This window comes from Delphinus delphis, chromosome 12 (genome assembly GCF_949987515.2).
Source record: "Delphinus delphis chromosome 12, mDelDel1.2, whole genome shotgun sequence".
Taxonomy (NCBI): Eukaryota; Metazoa; Chordata; class Mammalia; order Artiodactyla; family Delphinidae; genus Delphinus; species Delphinus delphis.
The window spans coordinates 63,621,711-63,641,953 of NC_082694.2; the positions used below are offsets into that span (position 1 = coordinate 63,621,711).

The 20,243-nt window shown below is 38.3% G+C and overlaps 1 protein-coding gene across 1 annotated transcript in view; it reads right to left on the reverse strand.

Moving 5' to 3' along the window:
• The window catches only part of RASGRP3 (RAS guanyl releasing protein 3), a 104,240-nt gene that overhangs the window by 32,112 nt on the left and 51,885 nt on the right, over positions 1 to 20,243 (reverse strand). The window contains exons 2-9 of the mRNA XM_060026839.1: positions 12,014 to 12,146; positions 9,024 to 9,215; positions 7,908 to 8,010; positions 6,019 to 6,081; positions 5,350 to 5,481; positions 3,770 to 3,917; positions 2,139 to 2,312; positions 1,638 to 1,754 (exon numbers count right to left, since the gene is read on the reverse strand). Of these exons, the coding sequence (XP_059882822.1) occupies positions 1,638 to 1,754; positions 2,139 to 2,312; positions 3,770 to 3,917; positions 5,350 to 5,481; positions 6,019 to 6,081; positions 7,908 to 8,010; positions 9,024 to 9,093 (807 nt within the window). The 5' untranslated portion in view covers positions 9,094 to 9,215; positions 12,014 to 12,146. The remainder of the gene's footprint in view (positions 1 to 1,637; positions 1,755 to 2,138; positions 2,313 to 3,769; positions 3,918 to 5,349; positions 5,482 to 6,018; positions 6,082 to 7,907; positions 8,011 to 9,023; positions 9,216 to 12,013; positions 12,147 to 20,243) is intronic.

Sequence of the window (20,243 nt, forward strand, 5' to 3'; positions counted from 1 at the left end):
TATGTAGTATATTAAAATTTCCTAGTTGTTCCAAGAAAGTTGCATTCAAGATATAACTTGAAGGGGCCAGTATGGGGTAGGAACAGTCATACTGATGTGTGAGATAGCTGTGGTTTTGGACTCTGCCACTAACTAGGAGGGTGACCTTAAGCAAGTCACTTCACTTTTGGGGACCTCAGTTTTCTTTTCTGTAAGAAAGGGGAGTTCAAATAAATAATTTTTGAAGACACACTGGTGGTTGCAAGCTTCTATGAGCCTCCACTGAATTCTTATTCTTTACAACATTTAAAATATGTTTTGCTCTTTACTGGAAATTCATTACTAATCTAAAGGAAAATGAAACACATAATGAGCCCCATTATACTTGGAAAGGGTGCAGTGTTTGAGGTCACTCAGCAGTGCTTCTGTGGTTTATATTCTCCTGTTTATATGCACAAGCTATTGTTGGTTGCCTAACGGCAGCCATACCTTCCTAATAGACCCACGTGTCTACTTTTGATCAGTCTACTCTTTCCCATGTGTCTCGGATGACGCTGTTTCCGTGCCCAGATCCAAGGATGGGTTCTGATCTACCATCTTCATAATTCCATCCCTCTGGTTTGTGATTGGTTCAGGAACACAGAGTTAAGCCAATCAGTACATTGTATTCCTCTGGAAACTGTTATTGGCCCAGGGGTGGGCATGTGATTTGAGATGGTCCAATCTGTCTAAAAAAGAAGGTCTTTTATTCCATGGGTGCAGAGCTGAAGAGAGGTTTTCCCTATCTCCAACTTCCATAAACAAGAAAGCATAATTTTCCCGTTGCTGCAGACAGCCCAATCAGGAGGGAAACCAATCCGATGAAAAACAAAAACTAAAACAAAAACCTCATACTCAGAGGAATACAGAGCAACTGAGCCAGAGCTCTGATCAGACCATGCCTGGACTTGGCCTTGCCTCTGGACTTTCAGGTATGTGAGACGATCCATTTCCTTATTGTTTAAGCAATTCCAAGATTTTTTTTTTTTAACTTACAGCTGAAAGTGTCCTTACTGATATAACAAAGTACACGCTTACAAGGAAATCTTTTCATAAGGACGAAATGTTCTTTTTTGCTCAATAAGGAAAAATATTATTGTAGTCTGGAAATAAATATGGCAGAAAAAGTTCAGTTTGGGAAACAATCATTGCTTAAATTTTTTTTTTTTAATCCCTGAAAACTGAGCTATAAATCTGAGGGCTTTCTGTACAAAAGATTTCTTTCTGCCTCCCCTTCCTTTGTGTCTTCCACCGTGTTGAACACAGTACTATGAAGAGAGCAGGTGTTCAATGACTTCATTTGAGGACGGGACGGTAGGAATGATTTCTGTCATATTTGCCTTGTAACCCCCATGTATTTCACAATGCCTATCACATAGTAAGCACCAAACACATATTTTTTGAATATTTACAACTGTAGTATGTTAACAGTGTTCAAAGCATTCCTATTAGGACACTTGTTGCCACCTCTAATCTGTTTTTCCAGGTGGTATGGCTGTAACCTCCTATTGTCTAAGAAGAAAACTTTCCCCTTCTGAGTGACATTTGTTAGGATCATCCTACCCCCAAACAATTTACAAACAAACTTTCTACTTGGGTTATGATCTGATCCACTGTACCTTTGTAACTTCTGAAGAAAGATGAGAATGGGTCTCTTTGAGCCGGGAAATGGAACTATGACTAAGGCCTCCTACCACTGCCATCAGGGTGTTAAAATTTTTGAGCTGAAGGAGCTTCTGCAATAGAAAAGGTTAACTTCAATACTTAGTAACAATTTTTGAATTATTCTGACCTTTTTGAGGTACAGATGAAGTCCTACAATTTAACAACAAGGATGTAGGGAAAATAGTATCAATTCAAAATGAAGTACAAATGAAATCCACTAGAAAAATATATCAATCATTACACAGAAAAATAGCTACATTAAATGCTTCCAAATACGGCCAATTAAAAGCAATCTTCTTGCATGAGAGAAGTATATTTGCTCATTAGACATTTATGGGTATTTTAATTGGCTTTTATATTGTGAACCCCAAATTTTTTCAACGACTTTTCTCAGTAGAGAGAATGAATATCTAGAATCCTTTGAGAATCCCAGTCTAATTAACAGACATACATACCTTGGCAACATTGATAAACTTTGTGATGACTTCTGCCCTTTGCTGAGGGGTTGGTTTGCTTAGAACCATCAACTGGACCCACTTAGAGATTCCATTAAATAAAGCAATAGATCTCTCCAAGGTTGGGTTATTCTCCAGGCAGCCATGGATGACATAGCTTTGGTAATCAGTGAACTAGTAAAGGAAGATTCAGAGACTCTGAATTATAATGGAGTCTTTGAAAAAATTATAAATTAGAATGTTGCATGGAAGGGGTGAGATAATGTTTCACAACAGCATAACGATTTCTTTCATTTCACATTTATAATGGCATCTTACAAGTTTGAATATATCTGCATCTTTAACATGTTATTTTGCTGCATTTCACTCTTTCACACCCAGATGCACACTTATTACACACCACAGTGTTGATGGGAGGAGGAAGGGACAAGACTCAAAGTCATATTCCAGTGAGTCCAAAATTTGCTGGATCATAAGATCCACCTGGGGCATTTGCAAAAATACTGGTTTGGGGGAACATGTCAGACCTAAAGGATCACTGTTCCAGAGGAATAACCTAAGAATCTCCATTTTTCACCCACTACTGGTGATTCCAATGGTCAGGCAAGTTCGAGATACAATGGCATACATTAAAGAAGAGGAAATGAATATAAATATTATAATTTCAAGTCAGAATAAGTTTGCAATGTGTTTTCAAGAAGAAAAGAGAAAAAACAGAAATTGAGTAAGGCTGCTCTTTGGCAAAACTGACATATTTTCAGGAAGTCAGCATGGATGTCATCAGATACATATGAGCCTCCTACCATAGAAACAGAGCAGGGGATTCCCTCTCATGGCCTGCCTGTGGGGAATCAAAAGGTCCTCTCCAAGTAGGGTTACTTAGTGAAAAGAATCAGTCTTTCAGAAATCCATACTTCTAACCTCATGTTCTTCTTTGCAAGCAATAACGTAATTCATTCTTTGGCATCTTGGAAAAGAAGGAGTGACTTCCCCAGAGCTTGGTTAGACAAAGACAAAGGCTGTTTGTGAACCATTGTGGAAATATCATAACAAATGGATAGTGAGTAGGTAGCTAGGAAGAGATCACAGTCAGGGGGAAGAAAAGGGATGCAGAGGAAGAACTCTATCAAGACAGAGTAGGAAAGAAAAATTTAATCCAGGATATCCATCCCTGCGAAAGAAACAACCTGATGTTGAGATTCTCCTGAAAGCTTACAATTCCTATTTTCAACCTATATCCATAATCAGGTATTTATACATATCCCAACCTAAATAAATATTTCTTCTCCCAAAATGAAGGGCCCAGCTAAACATGTTCACTTGGTAGAAGTCAACAGAGCTAAATAAACCTTGAATGGTTAAATCTCCACTGAATATTTAGAAAATCATGCTTTAATCCTATGAAAGGAGACATTGAAAATAGCAACAGAAATATAGCTCCTGAGCCATAAAATAAAGACAGGATAATATTTATCTTTGGTTAAAAGGGATTGTTCCTGTGAGTTAAGGGCACTTTTCCAGTGGAGCACAGTGACAGAGGCTGCCAACACTTCAGAGTATGAAAATGCAGCTCTTGGTAAAGTTGGCATGGTGGTTGTTATCCTTGGAAGAATAAGTGTCCAGTTTCTTACTGAGATCCTTCTAAAAGATTTATGCTCCAGAAAAGTGAGGTGCTCAGCCAATTCAATGGGCTCCAGATGGTCAAAGAGCAGACAGGCTTTTCCCTTCTTGGATACTTTTTTCCTCTGTGTGACTCTTCTCATCCAGTCATAGGAAGGACTATAAAAGAAGAGTGAGTCTGGTCAATGTGCTGAAAGCTCATTTCACTCAATGGAAGTTATTAACCTACTGACTGTGTAACTCTTGGCCTGCTTCCAGGGGCTTGTGCAAAATACACGCCCAGTCCTTCATATTTGAAGAGAAAACCACTGACCCATTGCCAATAGAATATAAACTTCGAGTTGTTTTTCCATACAGGGTAGGTTTGCACTGATTCATCCAGAATCCCTTACTTGGTCTCTCCTGTGACCAGTAAGGTTTGGATCATGAGGGAGAGGTTAGGGCTAGGTATATAAATTTTGGAGTTTATCAATATATAGGTGGTGATGGAAACCATCAAAAGCTGGTTCTCACACTTCAGCAACATATGGATTTTTTGAAAAGCTTGTTATAAAGACAGAGACCTAGACCTCACTACCAGAGATTCTGATTTACTAGGAATGAATAATCTGAATAATCTGTATTTTTTAGTATAAACATTTATCAAACTCTTAGATGTCCCAGGCACCACTATAATCACAAGTATTAACTCATTAGATCTTCACAACAACTCTACCAGGTATTACTACTATTACTCCCATTTTATAGATGAGAAAATATAGGCACAGAGAGATTAAAATTTTACCCAAGATCACACAGCTAGTAAGTAGAGGAGTCAGGCTGAATAATCCTTATTTTTAACAACATCCCTAATAACTCCTGGATCACTCACCGTTGATCACTCTTGAAGAAGTATTCTAGGAAAAGAGACTAGAGTATGAATGCCTAGGACACAAGAGCACATATTTGCAATATGGCTAACCATACTCACAGGCCTAAAATAGTTTTGTCTGCAAAGTTAGCTAGTCAATATAAAATGCTAGCCTAATTAGCACCAAGTTCCTAATCCCTGAGCTAACGAGTTCATGGCACAACTATGGTCAACATTTGTACAGCCTCAGGCTGACCTCAGAGCATCTCAAACTTGAATGATCATATGAATCAGCTGGGGATCTTATTACAATGCAGTTTCCAGTTCAGCAGGTTTAGGGTGGGGCCTGAGATTCTGCACTTCTGTTGAGCTCCCAGGTGATGCCAATGTTGCTGACCCACAGACCACACTATGAGTGGCAAGGGTATAGGAGACTAGATTCAGTAACCGAGTACTGAGCATCTGTTATGTGCCAAATGCGTTCACATATTATCTCAGGTATTCATTGGATGCTCATAATACCCCATGAGAAAGTACAATCCCCATTCTACAAATACAGAAATTGAAGCTTGGAGAGAGAAACTCTGTCCGATGGGACTGTGCTCATTGCATCAAAGCTTTCCTCAGAGAAGCACACCTTGATTCTGAAATGGTATGGATGGAGGTCAAGTGGGGTCATCACTACCCCCTCCCTCAAACAGTGGACTCATCTTGTTTGAAAGAAGCTTGTGCCACTCTTACATGCTGGATATGTCGATGAGGCTGACGTGTTTCTCATATCCTAGTTGACTAGCTACTTCCCGGAATTCCTCAGTCATACGGATCAAACCGAGGTCCAAATTAAACTCTGCGGGAAACTTCAGAATCCAGTACCTGAAAGGCATCAAGTATTTTTGACAACTGGAAGATTTCAAGCTAGACCTCTATGGAAACCATGGTATCATTTTACAGATTACATTTAACAATGCATCAAGACCACATGCCAAATTAGCAATCTCCCATCCCTCATCCATCACATTGAGTCTCCCTCTTCCCTCCTTTAATCAAGGACTCAAATCCACTACTCCCACCCTGAGCCTTTCTTTCTCTCTCTTCAGAACCACTGCTGAGAAGAAACCCTTATCCCAATTCATGGCAAGTAGGTGGGAATGTGTATGGTGAGGGAGTAGAAAAAAAATGAATGTACTCTTTCTAAGAGCTGCTTTCATTCCCTAATCACATTGACCACTGCTTGATCTACAGTCCAAAAGAAAGATGAATTCTACTCCCAGGAACAGTTTTAATAAAATCAATAAAAGGAGGACTTGAGTCGATTCTATTGTCAGACTAGGTCTGTTGTATGGTGAAAAGAAAACTGTCAACAATCGCAGAACTAGAAACCACAAGACAATTAAATTCGTAAATATTTACCTCATGAAGTAACAGATCTTTAATCGAAATTCATCACAGCTTTCTCCACTGGCATTTCGATACGTACACTAGTTAAAGAAAAATCCTTGCACGTTGTTTCCTTTGCACAGACCTGCAGCTGTTTGATCAATTTACATGAATTCCTAATAAGAGGGCCGTACTAGGAATATTAGGGTTATGTGTACCTTCAAATGGAGAGAAAAGTGTGTTCTGATGACATCAGTGCTAAATAATTGACACAATTTATTATTGCTCTGGGATGTATTGTTTTGGTCTGGAAGAAAAGCCATTTATAAAATTAGTTTTACCTTTCTGAGCACTTACCAAGTGATGACTGTCAGCTGTAATTACAAATATACTACCAACTATAGATGATTTAAAATCAATAGTACATAAAAGCACCATTTCAGCCAAAAAGATTTTATATATAGGATTAATGCTTTATATAAGTACTCTAATTTCTTTAGTATTTGAAAATGTCATTTTTGGGTATATTAATACACATGTTGTGTTGTGATTTAGTTTCAAGTCTATTTAGTCATACTCTTTTTAACTAACATATATTGAGCTCCTACTATATGCCAGGCACCATGGATATGCAGTGAGCAAGGAATCCAAAGGGAGGAATATCTAAAGAAATGTTAATTCATAGGCAGTTTCAACTTTCATACAATCTGTACTTTCAGATATTAAACTTTACTGTGCCTAAATATCCCTTTCTATTTGTGTTTCATACAGCAGCAGACCTACTAATGATGAGGGTGCTGCTTGTGGGCACATTTCTGGACACTGTTTGGATCCTGAGGCGGGATGGACCAGACTGAGTCAGTTCCCTCCATCCTTCTCTATGTACTGCCTTTCAGTAGTGGGACCTGTGGAATCCTTGGACCACTGGGTACTAGTATCTTGCTCACTTCCAGGGACCTCTGTTCAGGGTGAATGTCCCCTTATCTTCTCTAACATCCCCTTCTGCCCCGAGGTTGGGGGCATGTTGGAAGAAAGAAGTAGAAAATGGAGGAAGCTTGAAGTAAGCAGATGGAAGCCACGCTGGCCCTAATAGTACTCAATGGACCCTCTCCCTCTGAGGCTCCCCTTGTCCTGAAAAGCTTCTCACTCATCTGCAGGACCCCTGGGCTTGCAGCCGGCAAAGACTGTAGGAACCAACATTAGTGGTTATATAATGAACATTAGATCTCGGGGAATAAAACCTCCGTATAAATGTGTGACTATTTTGTAGCCATTTTCAGTCATTTGGCCTTTAACTACCTTTTAGGACTGTACCGTGTACAAAAGTGGTGGACTGCTAAAAGCCCTTATTATAGAATGGGATTTCTAACTATGGATTCTTTTTTTGCTTTTATATCAGAAGAAAATTTAAAATTAATATTAACAAATTGTAATAAACCTGCTAGAATATTCCTTGTGTCTTGCCAGCAAGGGAAGTGTGAAAATTTAGGTGGTGTTTATGCCTGAGCCAGATCATATTATTTTGGCTGGCATTTCCATATGTCTAAACTGTATCCTCTAGGTCCACCATTCTGCATTCCTAAAAGGAATAAGTTAGCTCTTGAATCAGTGTTAAATATTCTTTCATTATACTAACAGCAGAAATATTTAAGACAAGTTAGAAACAGTCAGTCTACAGCTCCTGTTTCATTTTATATCTAGTGATTATTTCCAAGCAGAGCCAACACATCCAGATGGATAGTTAACTATTTGGTCAATCATCCAGATGTTTTGTCTAGACATGTATATATATTCACAAAACAGCTGGATAACCGACTGAAGACTGTTTATTCATCTTCATTTACTGGCTGTGGTTAGACACTCTATCTAAATACAGAACTTGATTTATGATTGTAAAAATTACACAGTAGTTGAAAAGATATATGCAGAGAAGTTTTTCTGCCAACTCAGTGGAAGATAAATACCATCGGTGCATAAGTAGAACTATTCTTGGCAAATAACTATTATTCAGCTCTCCATTGTCATCTGTTAAAAAATAAAATAAAATGAGAGGTGAGGAGACGACAGTACATACTACTTTTCTCTTTTTCTAATATCAGTAGAGAAACATCAGTGTCAAAATTTTCTTGTAGACCCCATTATCATTTTCCTCCTACTTCTGCTGGTATTTCCTTGCAAATTAAGTGGGTAGGTCTCACCCTTCCTCTGATGTAAGGTTGCCAAATTTCACAAATAAAAATACATGACACAGTTAAATTTGAATTAAGTAAACCACAAATAATTTTTTAGTATATGTATGTCCCATGCACTATTTAGGACATACTTATACTAAAAATGTGGGTCATCTGCAATTCAAATTTAACTGAGCATCCTGTATTTTATCTGGCAACCCTTTTCTGTCTGGTTTAACTCTTCCTATAACAATCAGTTCAACAAACAACTCCTCTGTGACTCTGTTTGTGCAAGGAATAATCCAAAATGCTGAGGTAGATGAACAACATAAAAGGCATATAACTGTAAAGTCTACAACCTAGTAGGAGATACAAGACATATACACAAAGACAGAATGCAGGAGCTTGGGCAACTCACTCTTGTCTAAGCCAAGAGACCAAGAAATTATCACAGCAGCATATACCACATACCATAAGAAAGTCATAAAGGGCTGTGGGAGAGTGGAGGAAGCAATCAGCATTCCTGACAGGGGAGATTAGGAATGATATTATGAACATCTAGGGTGACATCTGAAATGAGCTCTGAAGTAGAATTTCAGTGAAGTAATATGATAGAGGCATGGAGGTAGAAAGATGTAGGGAATGTTCCAGAAACATTAAGTGAACAGTATGGCTGGGGTATCAGCTGTGGGCAGTAAAGGGAAGGAAATGCAGAGGGCAGTGATACTGGGGAGACAGATTGGGGTCAATCAAAAAGGCCTTAAATACCAAGGTATGGAGATTGAGTTCTGTTCCACGGCAACACCTACATCTGAACAGGGGGAAGTAAGAGTAGCAAGATGTACAGAAGGGAGAAAAGGCTCATACCAAACATCTCAATGCAAGTGCTCAGCAGTTCATCTAATGTTGCCGCTTTCCCAAGTCCACTTGACCCCATGGTTATTTAGCCGTTGTCAAAAAACTAGGGGCATTTTCAACATCATGTAGACCATCTCCATAATCATGCAAACAGGTGATGTTTGTGCCTAGTGGTGGTCTCTGTCCTAGAGTCTCAAGACTCTAAAGAAACAAGAAGAAAAAAATATCAGACTAGAGTTCTGCTATCCGTTAAAGCATGACTTTCCTACCTGAAAAGATAATGACTTTCACTGACTATATTTCTGCAAGAAAAGCATCAAAGTGACAGAGATTGTGTGAACCACCATGATGGTGAAATGCCTGCTAATCTGTTCTTTAGCATGTATGATGCTCTGAAACCATGGAAACGTTCCCTATTAAATACCATCCCATTTAGCAGCTGAAAAATTTTTTTGATACAACATGTTACACTTCATATTCTTAAGTGATAAAGACGTTCAAGAGTACATTGTTATAAGCGTTACTTGGTTTAATATTATTACAAGTATATAGAGGGAGATAACTTTAAAGAGCAAATATATTGATGAGCATTATCCTCAGGGATCATGTAAACGTTCAACAACTGGTAAAAAAAAATCTTATTTGCATAACTTCTCTAACAGTAACAGTATTATTAATAGTAGTAAAATATTAACAATAATCTATTGAACATCCACATTATGTACCAGGCACTACACCAAATGCTTTGCATATATTATACAACTTGATCTTCATAACAATATTGTAAGGTAGATTATTATTTCCAGTTTACAGACAAGGTCATGAGATTCACACAGATTTAGCAACTGGTCCAAAACCATACAATTATTATGGCCTTGAATCAGGACTCCATTATAAAATAAAGTTTTTGGTTTCCCTTTTTCCTTTTTATTGCTCTCCCAAGTGGGGATATCATAAGGCTGTCATAATTTTGCCCCCTAATCTTGTGTGAAAAATGGCACTCCACACCACCTCAGAAAAAGGATATAAACCAGATTATCTGTTACAGAGGTAGTAGAAAAATGTTGGCATGACAGCTGTCCCATTTTATAGCACTGTCATGGGGAAAGTGGGATTAGAAACAACCTCTAAGAGATGCTTATACCGAAAGTATCCCTGTTGGGAACATACCATCATTTTATTTTACAGAGCAAGTCCTTGATGCCAGCTCCATATAAGGCTTAGAGAAATTGAGAGGTCATCATGATGTAAGACAGTTACCCACTGTGGATAGTTTAGGAGGTAAACGTGGCCATTGGGAATTCACTCATGAACTGTTTAAAGTCGATTTTACTCTCAAAGTTTATTTATTCAACTGGTAGTCATGGAGCACCTGACAATTGCTAGGCACTAGGCAAGGCATTGAGGCTGCCAAGATGAACATATCATTGTCTTATCCCTGCCTTCAATGGGCTCATAGTCAACTTCAGAAGGCAAACACGTGAATGAATCGAAAAAAAAAACTAAGGTCCATATGTGTGGCTGTATTAGTTTAGTGGTACCACTGAAGAGTGACATCTGAATGAGTCTGTTCACCAGCTGTATAAATCAGGTGGAAACATACTCTTGTGCAAAAGGTACTACTCTTAGAGCATCAAAAGAAGGATTATTTCATGTGTCATAAAAATAACGGAAACACTGGGTCAATGCTGTCCCACTTCTGGAATGGGAATATTAAAGCTGTCTAGAACCAACTCTTACATCTCTTAACCAAGTCACCTTATTGGTAAGGCCTTTCCCGACCACCATAATTTAAAACAACACTCTCCCTCCAAGCCCACCTCCCAATTGGCATGCCCTACCTCTCTTACTGGATTTATCTTTCCTCATAACACGTATCCCCATTTGACATACTCCATATTTTACTTGTTTATTTACTTTTTAATCTTTCTAGCACTATGAATGTAAGCTCCATGAATGCAGGAATTTTTGTGTTAGTTCTCTGGTGTACTGCCCAGCTGCTAAGATTTTTGCCTCTCATATAGAAGATACCCAAAAAAGAATTTGCTAAACTCATGAATGAGTGGATGGATGGATAAAGAAAGAATAAAATAAAAATGGTAAAAAGTTTGTCTTTGAATATGTATATATTTGTACGAGTGGATACTATAAAATTTTAAGGGATTGTTTTTTAGTTTGTTTTACTTATTTAAACTAGCTTTTAGTAAACATCACTGGGACAGAAGTTTTCTAGACTTTCTGCTAGCCTTCTAGATGTGATAGGATCTGCCTATACTCTATTCAGAATAAGAACTTGGTACCTCTTCCAGGACATTTTGGGGCAGCATTTCTCTGATTTCCTTAACGTAAATTCTGTCAATCCCAAGAAAAGTCAACAATGGACAATTGACAGGTTTGATTACCTTCCTGTATAAACAGGAAGGTTTTTTATCTTGTTAATTCTTGTTACTGAATAGTAAATGTATTACTTAGAACCAAACAACCTAGATTAACTAAACTAATTCTTAGGTCAAACCCAAAATTATTCAGCTAATTTGTTTGGGGAAGATATTGACTTTCCACAAGAGGTTAGAAATAACCTCGCACCAAACACCTGTCACCATGTTTGGAGTTATATTTGTGATCTGTAAAGAAGCCAGTACCTGAGAGCCAAGTGGGCCTCTCCAGTTGCAATCTGTTTCTTCAATCAGTAGATGTGTCTGTGTCGCTGCTTAGCGTTCTGTCATCTGCATATGTACCTGAGATCTCATTTCATATGTGTGGATATTATTGTATCTACAACTGCTTTTTCAAAAGTAAAGCTTCTTTATTGCAAAGGCAATATACATTCATCATTTAAAATACGACAGTAATGAAAAAGGAAAGAAAAAGAGTTTACCCATAATCTCATCATCCAAAGGACTCTTGTTAATACTACGACATGTTTCTCTTAGTTTTTCTGGCATAATTATTTTGGTGAGTTTCTTACATAATCTAAAATGGTTTAAAGAAACACTTACTTACTGGTCTCACACAGGTAGATATCCAGGTCTGAAAGAATTTTAAGGGCAGTTATCATCACTGGAAAATGCATTGGGGACTCAGTCTGCTGAACTGGTTTACCCAACTCGAATAATAAGTACTTTGGAGAACCTGATAAAAGAACAGAAAGAAATCCCCAGAGTTAAATAATAGAAACACTGAATAATCCACATTGTTTTAAAGCATTTCCAAAACCCTTCAATTATAAGTGGTTTTTGTCTAAATGTCACCCACAACATTAGTTAAAAAGAGAATACATTTGAAGTAGTTATTTGGTGCCATGATACTTTTAAGATCAAACTGTTTTTAAAACATTCAGCCTATTAAAAATGATGTGTGACCAAACCAAAATTTATACACATAGTGTAAAATACTATTTTAGTCCAAATATACTTCTATGGGTGGATTTCCAAACACTGACTTTGGAATGTTAATAAATCTCTAAAACAATTTGTTGTGGTGATCACCAAGCTCTGACTATAAATCACTCCTGACTGTCTCAACAAGAATGTCAATGTTATTTTAGTCCAGGTTGTTTAGTCTCTTGATGGCTTAGGAGTTGCTTTTGTGTTGATAGGTATGCTCTGGCTGCACTGAAAATTATTGCTCCTCAGCATAAACATTTTCTCACAAATCTGAAAAGGACACAATAAGCCAAAATTTCCCCAGGGCTTGAATTATTTCTAAGAGAGAAGGTCTCACTTCAGAAGGGCAATAGAGTTCTGTTTGGTGTGATTTCCAAAGGCCATGATGTCTTCATGCAGCAAAAAAGACCATTAACGTGACTGGTGAAGACTCAAAAACATTGTGAGGTTGCCTAGGACAATAAGAACTATGCTTTCAATGTTAGAAATAGTGAAAAGAAGCCAATTCCATGCAACTACACGGACAGATCTTAATTAGCATCCCAGGCTCTTGACTCAGAACATTTAGAAGTTTTTAAAAATTGGATTTCAACATTAGATAGACAAATGGGGAGAATTTTACTACTTTGAGTAAAACGCCATTAACGCTACTTACTTTACTAGATTGTTTAAGAAGTTAGTGAGGTAACATAAATGTATCCACTGTCAATCCTGCAAAACACTGGGTGCTCAGGAAGGTGTCTCCCTTTGTCCACACTTCCTCTTCTCTTCCAGTATTTAAAGGCTTTTAAGTTGAGGACTTAAGGTGAAGTAGAAGATCAACATTTAGAAGTGACAGAAAGAGAGATGTTAGCTCTCTTTCTGAGGAAAGAGAAGGAAAGAGATGAAGCTTTCCTTCTCCCTTAGAGAAGGGAGAAGGAAATAGGAGAAAAAATACTGTGACACTAGGGCATCTAGTAGTGGGGCAGGTGGCCTCATCAGCAATGGAATCCCATTCCCGAAAGTGCTCAAGCCAAAGTAAGGTAATGACTGTCAGAGATGTTGTAGACTAAATTCCCAGACAGTGTCTAGGAAACACACCAAAATAACAGCAAAGTTTGCTCCTGGCTCTAGGATTGCAAAATGTATAAGGTGAAATATTATATCTATTCAAGAAATAGTTTTGAAATTATATTGGCCATATTAGAACTTCCAAAGATAGTCTTGTCTATAGCACTATCTCTGTTGTAAGAAAAAACAAACAAAAACTCTTGAATACTTTTCCCTCCTAATGGCAGATATTGTCTTTAGAGATAAATAACCATGTGTATGTTCTTACACTCATATGACCTTCATATGGAGACATGGGGTTTCTCCAAATGCCTAAATCCTTTGATAAAATGAGTGGTAATTATTACAAATCTTTACACTTTAAGGATTAACAACAAGGGTGTCATAGCATTTGTTATTCTGGCAACACTCAAGCTTAATCTTCCTTTCTTACCACAGACATGAGATTTTAAAAGTGCTGTCGTTATATTCTCTGAGACTCCACGGGAGAATCAAGATTATTGAGTTCAGTAAGAGAAATGACAAAACTATGAAAGACAGAATTTATTTGACAAATACTTACTGAGGATCTATTAGACACCAGATACCAAGCAAGCTACTAGAGTGACTGGTAGAGGAAGTTGCAGATAAGCAAAGAGAAGGATAAATTGGTGAGCAGGACAAACACGATTCTTGCTCTTACACTCCAGCAAAGAATAAAACAAGTAATTACCATAAAGTATCCTATGAAGTTGCAGGGCACTAATACAGTCTAGGAGCCAGAGGAGTTTTAGCTAGGCCAAGTGTGGGTGGGAAAATGGTAATCAAGAAAAGTTAAAAGACATTTAGAATGACTGAAGTATTGAATGAGACAAGAGATGAGACCAAAAGGTCGGTAGGAATAGCTCATAAATAGTATTATAAGCTATATTAAGGAGTATGGACTTTATCTGAAGGGCAATGAGAAACCATTGTTTTAAAGGTGAGTAGGAGAATGGCATGATCATATTTGGATTTTTTAAAGATCCTTCCATCTGCAGTATGGAGGAGAGATTAGTAAAGACCTACACTGATGATGGGGAAATCAGCTGGTGGTCAATTATAACCATCCATGAAAGAGAAACCAATGTGTGGAAATGGAGATGGAGAGAAGTGGTTGGTCACAGAATATATTTTGAAGATAGGTCCAATGAGATTTGTTGATCTATTGGCTATGGGGAATCAGCAGAAAGGAGGAATCAGGGATAATTTGCAGATTTCCAGCTAGACATTTGGTTGGGTTATGGAGCCATTTCCCTGAGATTGAGAAATTGAGGGATGGGGGTAGGGGTAGTTAAGTTCATGGAGAGGGCAGCAAAGGATGAATTCACTTTTGGATGTGTTTAGTTAGAGATGTCTGAGACCTCTTAAGGGGAATGCTGAGTTAGCTTCTGGATATCTGTTACATGATCATGTTTAAGTGCTAAGCATCAGTGGAAAGGGAAATTTAAGGGGCAGGAGAAAGAGAATTTATATAACAAGGTCTCTGGGAGGACAGGAGTGATAGACCATGCACAGGTGGAGGGATTTACCTTGGATAAAGCTGAGGGTCACCTCTTTCAATGTGACAGCACGAAAGAGGAAAAAAATGGGTATAGATACAGGTATATTCATCCTTTTGATAGCAGGAAGTCAAGGAGGTTCCTGTCTGGTGACTTCTATTTACTCTAAAAAGAAGGAGATAAGGTCGTCCACTGGAAGGTCTGATGGAAACAGATCTGAGATTTATCCAGAGGAGAAAATAAACAAAAGATGCTGTGAAGAGCAGAAGAAAGAAACCAGAAGTATTGGGGTTATTTCCATCCAGAGTAGAAGGCTGATGTTTCTCTTCTTCTGGAGTTTGTTTTGAGAGGAAGTTTAGTGTTCCTTGTTCCTAGGGTGACATCACTCACTTGTGTCATGTTTCTGAAATTATTTAAGGTAACTTTTCTGGAACAAGTCACATGGCAAGTTTCTCCTGTATGGACCAGGCAGTTCTGAGTTTCTGTTGTTAGAGTCTAGTCGTATAAGTTTCTGTAAGTATGAACCTCAGAGCTGAAGCATGGTTGGCATTTTCTAGGTGACTTCCAAATGAGGGCATGAGCCCCTGCTCCAGTCTCACTTAGCTTTGCTTGAAACGTGGAAGAAGATACTATTGGAACGGAAATTATAATAAAGAAATAATTTACCTCCCATCCTTTGACTTGCTCCAGAATATTTCATTCTGGCAACTTCAACCTCAGCCACAATTCCCATGTTCTCTACCCTCCCAGCCAATATTTCTGTATCTCTGTCTCACCATGCACAGTCTCCAATGCCCTCGTTATCTGTTACTTTTCGAAAGGTCATAAATCACAAGATACATTACTGTTGTTCACTCTTCATGCATTCTTTGGGTACTTCTACACTGGTCTTGTTTTAATCTTCTTTCTCATTTCTTTCAACTTCACCTCTCAGTTCTTTGAATTTATCTTCCTACTTTATTTCCTTCAATCAGTTACTTTTCCTAGAGTGCTCTGTCATAGTCTCATTGCCAGCACTATGAAGGTTGATTCCATCACAAAGCAACTGGGATAGTATGAGCTTAAAAAATGAGCCCAGTGCTTACAGCAAAGTTAAAACATTCTAAATGGGCCATAATGGTGACCTATAGAAGAAAGTATCCCACATTTATGGATAGTGGAGCAATATCCCTGAAGTTTATTTAAGGCTGACAGGAGGGAATAGCCATGCATAATACTGAATTTCTCAAATCTAAAAGTAATTTTTTCATTCTTGCCTTAGACGGGTGTAATTAATGTAACCATGAGGTTTTTCTGGGTTTTAAATTGTTAGCTCTTGTTTTTTATTAATTTTTCCCTACGAAAAGCTTTTACTAAATTAATGGAGCATTAATAATCAACATTGTCCTGGATTTTAGAAAACAATAATTTCTACAAATATTACTTGTTGGTGGCATATAATGTGATACACATGATGTTGGGAAAATTACCTATATTATGTTTAAATCTTATAACACCCTGAAAGCTAAGTGCTAGTCTCACCATTTCATACAGGAGGAAATTGAGGCCTAGAGAGGTTAAATTATTTGTCCATATCATATTACCATGTAAGTTGCAAAGCTAGGCCCATCTGACTCCAAAAATTTATATTTTTTTCCACTACCCAGACAAATGTTAGCTGTTGTTAAGGCTGCCTATTAGATCAATTTCTAGGCATTGTCTAGAACAAATGTTTACTATTCCCTTTGCTTAGCTTCTAGGCATTCTATCACTGGCCCTATTGTCTGCAAATGAATAACCGTCATTAGTACAGCAAGCCTGACAATTCAGGGACTAACTGGTACCAGACACTGAACAGAAGTCAATAACCAGCTCAGAGCGCATCTCATAAGGCCTCATTGCATTTTTTGGTAACAAGTAACAAGGTTAAACTGCATTTTATTTATTTTTTTCTTGGTTAACAGTATTTAGTATTGGAAACCAAACTAACACATTTACAGCCACCTGATATGAGTTGAATGAGAAATTAAAGTCTTGAAGAAGCTCTAGTAATAAATACAATGGAATTCTAAAGTCCAGCCAAGGAGGTGTTTTCCTGGCATTTGGCTGTAGCCGAACATGGAAGAGAACTGACATATACACATATGAGGCATTTGCAATCAGATGGTTTCCAGATGGACATGTTCAACCACACGGAAGGGTTATGGCTACTACGGCAACTCCAGCGTTCAAGTTGTAAATAATATCCCCCAAATAAGGCCCATAACTAGGAAAGGCTTAGCTCAGAAGTTAACATTTTAAACTTTGGGAAAATAGATTTGTTTGTTTTTTTTAAGATCAATATTTTCTTCTCCTGAAGATGCCAATATTATATTCATAACAATCCTGTTTGTGGCACTAATACTTTGGAGGCCCTGGTTCCAAACGCCTTGAAATAAAGTCACGTTCCCTTATCATTTGATTATTCATTTACTTCCGAGTGAGTTTGATGATGATGATGATGATGATGGTGATGATGAGGAAGGAGAAGGAGAAGGAGGAAGTCATCTTACTGAGTGCTCCTATCTAGTCACTGTGCTGAGCACTGTACCCAATGAACTTTGGAAGGCTAGGCCCCACCCCAGAAATTCAGCGATAAATAAAATGCAGCTAAACTTTGCTATTTAATTGTTACCAAAAAAAAAAAAATGCAAGGAGGCTTTGTGAGATGAGCTCTGAGCTAGTTATTGACTTCCATTTAGTACTTAGTATCAGCACTAGCACCCTCATGCCTATGTGCCCACCATGAGCAGGAGGGCATTCTCAGTACTTGGCATGGGTTAAGTAAAACTTGGGATCCTCCCACTGGGACCAGATGACAATCTCAGGGGACAGAATCTACACAAAGGAGGCTCCAAGAGAATGAAGACACTACACAGAAAACCTCTAAGAAGCAAGAGAATGTGAACAGAAGACACAGCCTGGAGGACAAAATCTCTCGCTCACATATCACCACTTGGAGCTGGGAGTGGAAGCTGCCTGTCTCTGAAGATACCAAGAAAGGTTTTTTTTTTTTTTTTTGCGGTACGCGGGCCTCTCACTGTTGTGGCCTCTCCCGTTGCGGAGCACAGGCTCCAGACGCGCAGGCTCAGCGGCCATGGCTCACGGGCCCAGCCGCTCCGCGGCATGTGGGATCTTCCCGGACCGGGGCACGAACCCGCGTCCCCTGCATCGGCAGGCGGACTCTCAACCACTGCGCCACCAGGGAAACCCCCAATAAAGGATTTTAAAACCTGAGTTCTAAGTTGCTACACAGGAATGCAGCAAGAAGCACTAATATAATGAAAGATTGTTTTCAAAAGTATCTCCAAGCTCTCAGAGAAAGGCGTTTGTTTGATTGAGCTAAAAGGCCGATGATTATTGAATACCTATTAAATGTTCAGCACTGTGTTATGAGCTGAAGACGTAAAGAGCTATTCACAAGGACCCAAATCCCTGTGTGGGAGACACATTATAAACTGGTTATTATAAAACAATAAGCCTGTTAAATCCAGTGTCAGAGACACATGCCCAAGATGTTGTAGGAGCATAGGAATTGGACCAAATTCAACCAAACAGATCTAGGAAGATGTCCTCAAAGAGGAGACACCTGAGAGTGTTAAGTTTTATGGATCACAGAACTAAAACAAAAAATACCAGCTAAATTCACTTGTGTCAGACAGCAAAGTGGCTAGAAATATCTGAGTATGATTTTAGAATTGGGCATAGGATAGATATTACCAACCTGCTATCAAAACTTTTCATCACGTAAAAAAAGAATAAGAATACACATAAGACAATATTAGAATAAGAGCTGGTGAGAGTAAAATGATTGGGATTGGGTAGGTATGCATTGAGTTCTGAACTGTTTTTGGCTTAAAAAAAAAGCATAAGTAAATGAATGCAGCACAAAAAGATAGGGACTGTACAATGCTTTATTATCACCATCATTATTATTTATTTTATCTAATTTTACTACTGACACTGATAGGCTTTAAAAACTAGATTTCTTATGTCATTTTGATGCCAATTTCTATATACATAGATACAGACCTACTTGAAGTTGTAATAGTAATTTCTCCTTATCCAGTGAAACCGTACAGTGTTATCATCTAAGTGAAAACATTTGGCTCTTGTTCAGAAACTAGTATGTTTATAGCATTCTTTTATGGTATAGTAAATTCTTAGTTTGAAATTACTTCTGAATCAAGGATTTGGAGCTACACTTTTTATTGGAACCAATTAAAAGTAAAATATAGTAACCCCCCCAAAATGCTTTTTAAATTATTTCTGTATTCTCAATTAAATTTACACAGCTTGAAGCCCATAATTAGAAGGTGCCACTTAATGACTCTGTCATTCTCTTTTATTTCAGATTTTTCTCCTACAGAAAACATTTCTTCCTTTCTCTAAAAGAAAAACAAATCTCAAGAGATGGTGATATCTCTCTTCCTCCCAACTAGGACATTAACTATTTTCACCTTCCTTTCTCTAAGGTTCACTCTCATCATCCCTAACACGAGAGAAATAACATTACTCTGCCTTCCACATCAGAACAACAACAAAAAAACTTCACTTGAAAAGGTTTTAAGGGCATTTAACACAACAAAAAAAAGGAAGCCCTAGGGCTTCCCTGGTGGCGCAGTGGTTGACAGTCCGCCCCCCTATGCAGGGGACACGGGTTCGTGCCCCGGTCCGGGAAGATCCCACATGCCGCGGAGCGGCTGGGCCCGTGAGCCATGGCCGCTGAGCTTGCGCGTCCGGAGCCTGTGCTCTGCAGCGGGAGAGGCCACAACAGTGAGAGGCCCGCGTACCGCAAAAAAAAAAAAAAAAAAAAGGAAGCCCTAAAATTACGAAATGTCCAAAACTATATTTGAAAAGTCATTATTCAGAATTTAGAATATATTTCCCCATTAGGACAATATTATAAATGGATTACTAGTAGGTTTACACACGGAGGACAAGGAGGTCGGTGGAGACTTGTCAAAAATACTGAAAAGAACTTTTGTAATTCCCAAGAAGTTCAGAGGTTGACAGCACTGGTTCCCTATATGCCAAATTACCCTTCAGAAATTGTGTAACTCCTAGAAGCATGAAACTAATGGGTATTTTTAGATCTAGAGAGGCAAAGGAGGAGAAAGAAAGATAGAGGGAGAGGAAAATAGCTTTTCACAAAGTCACTGTTAAAGAGTTAGAGGGGGCAAAGAAATGGGAACAAGGATTTTGTTGGCACAGTTGTAAAACAAGGGAGGAACTGATGAACTGGCACTAAATTG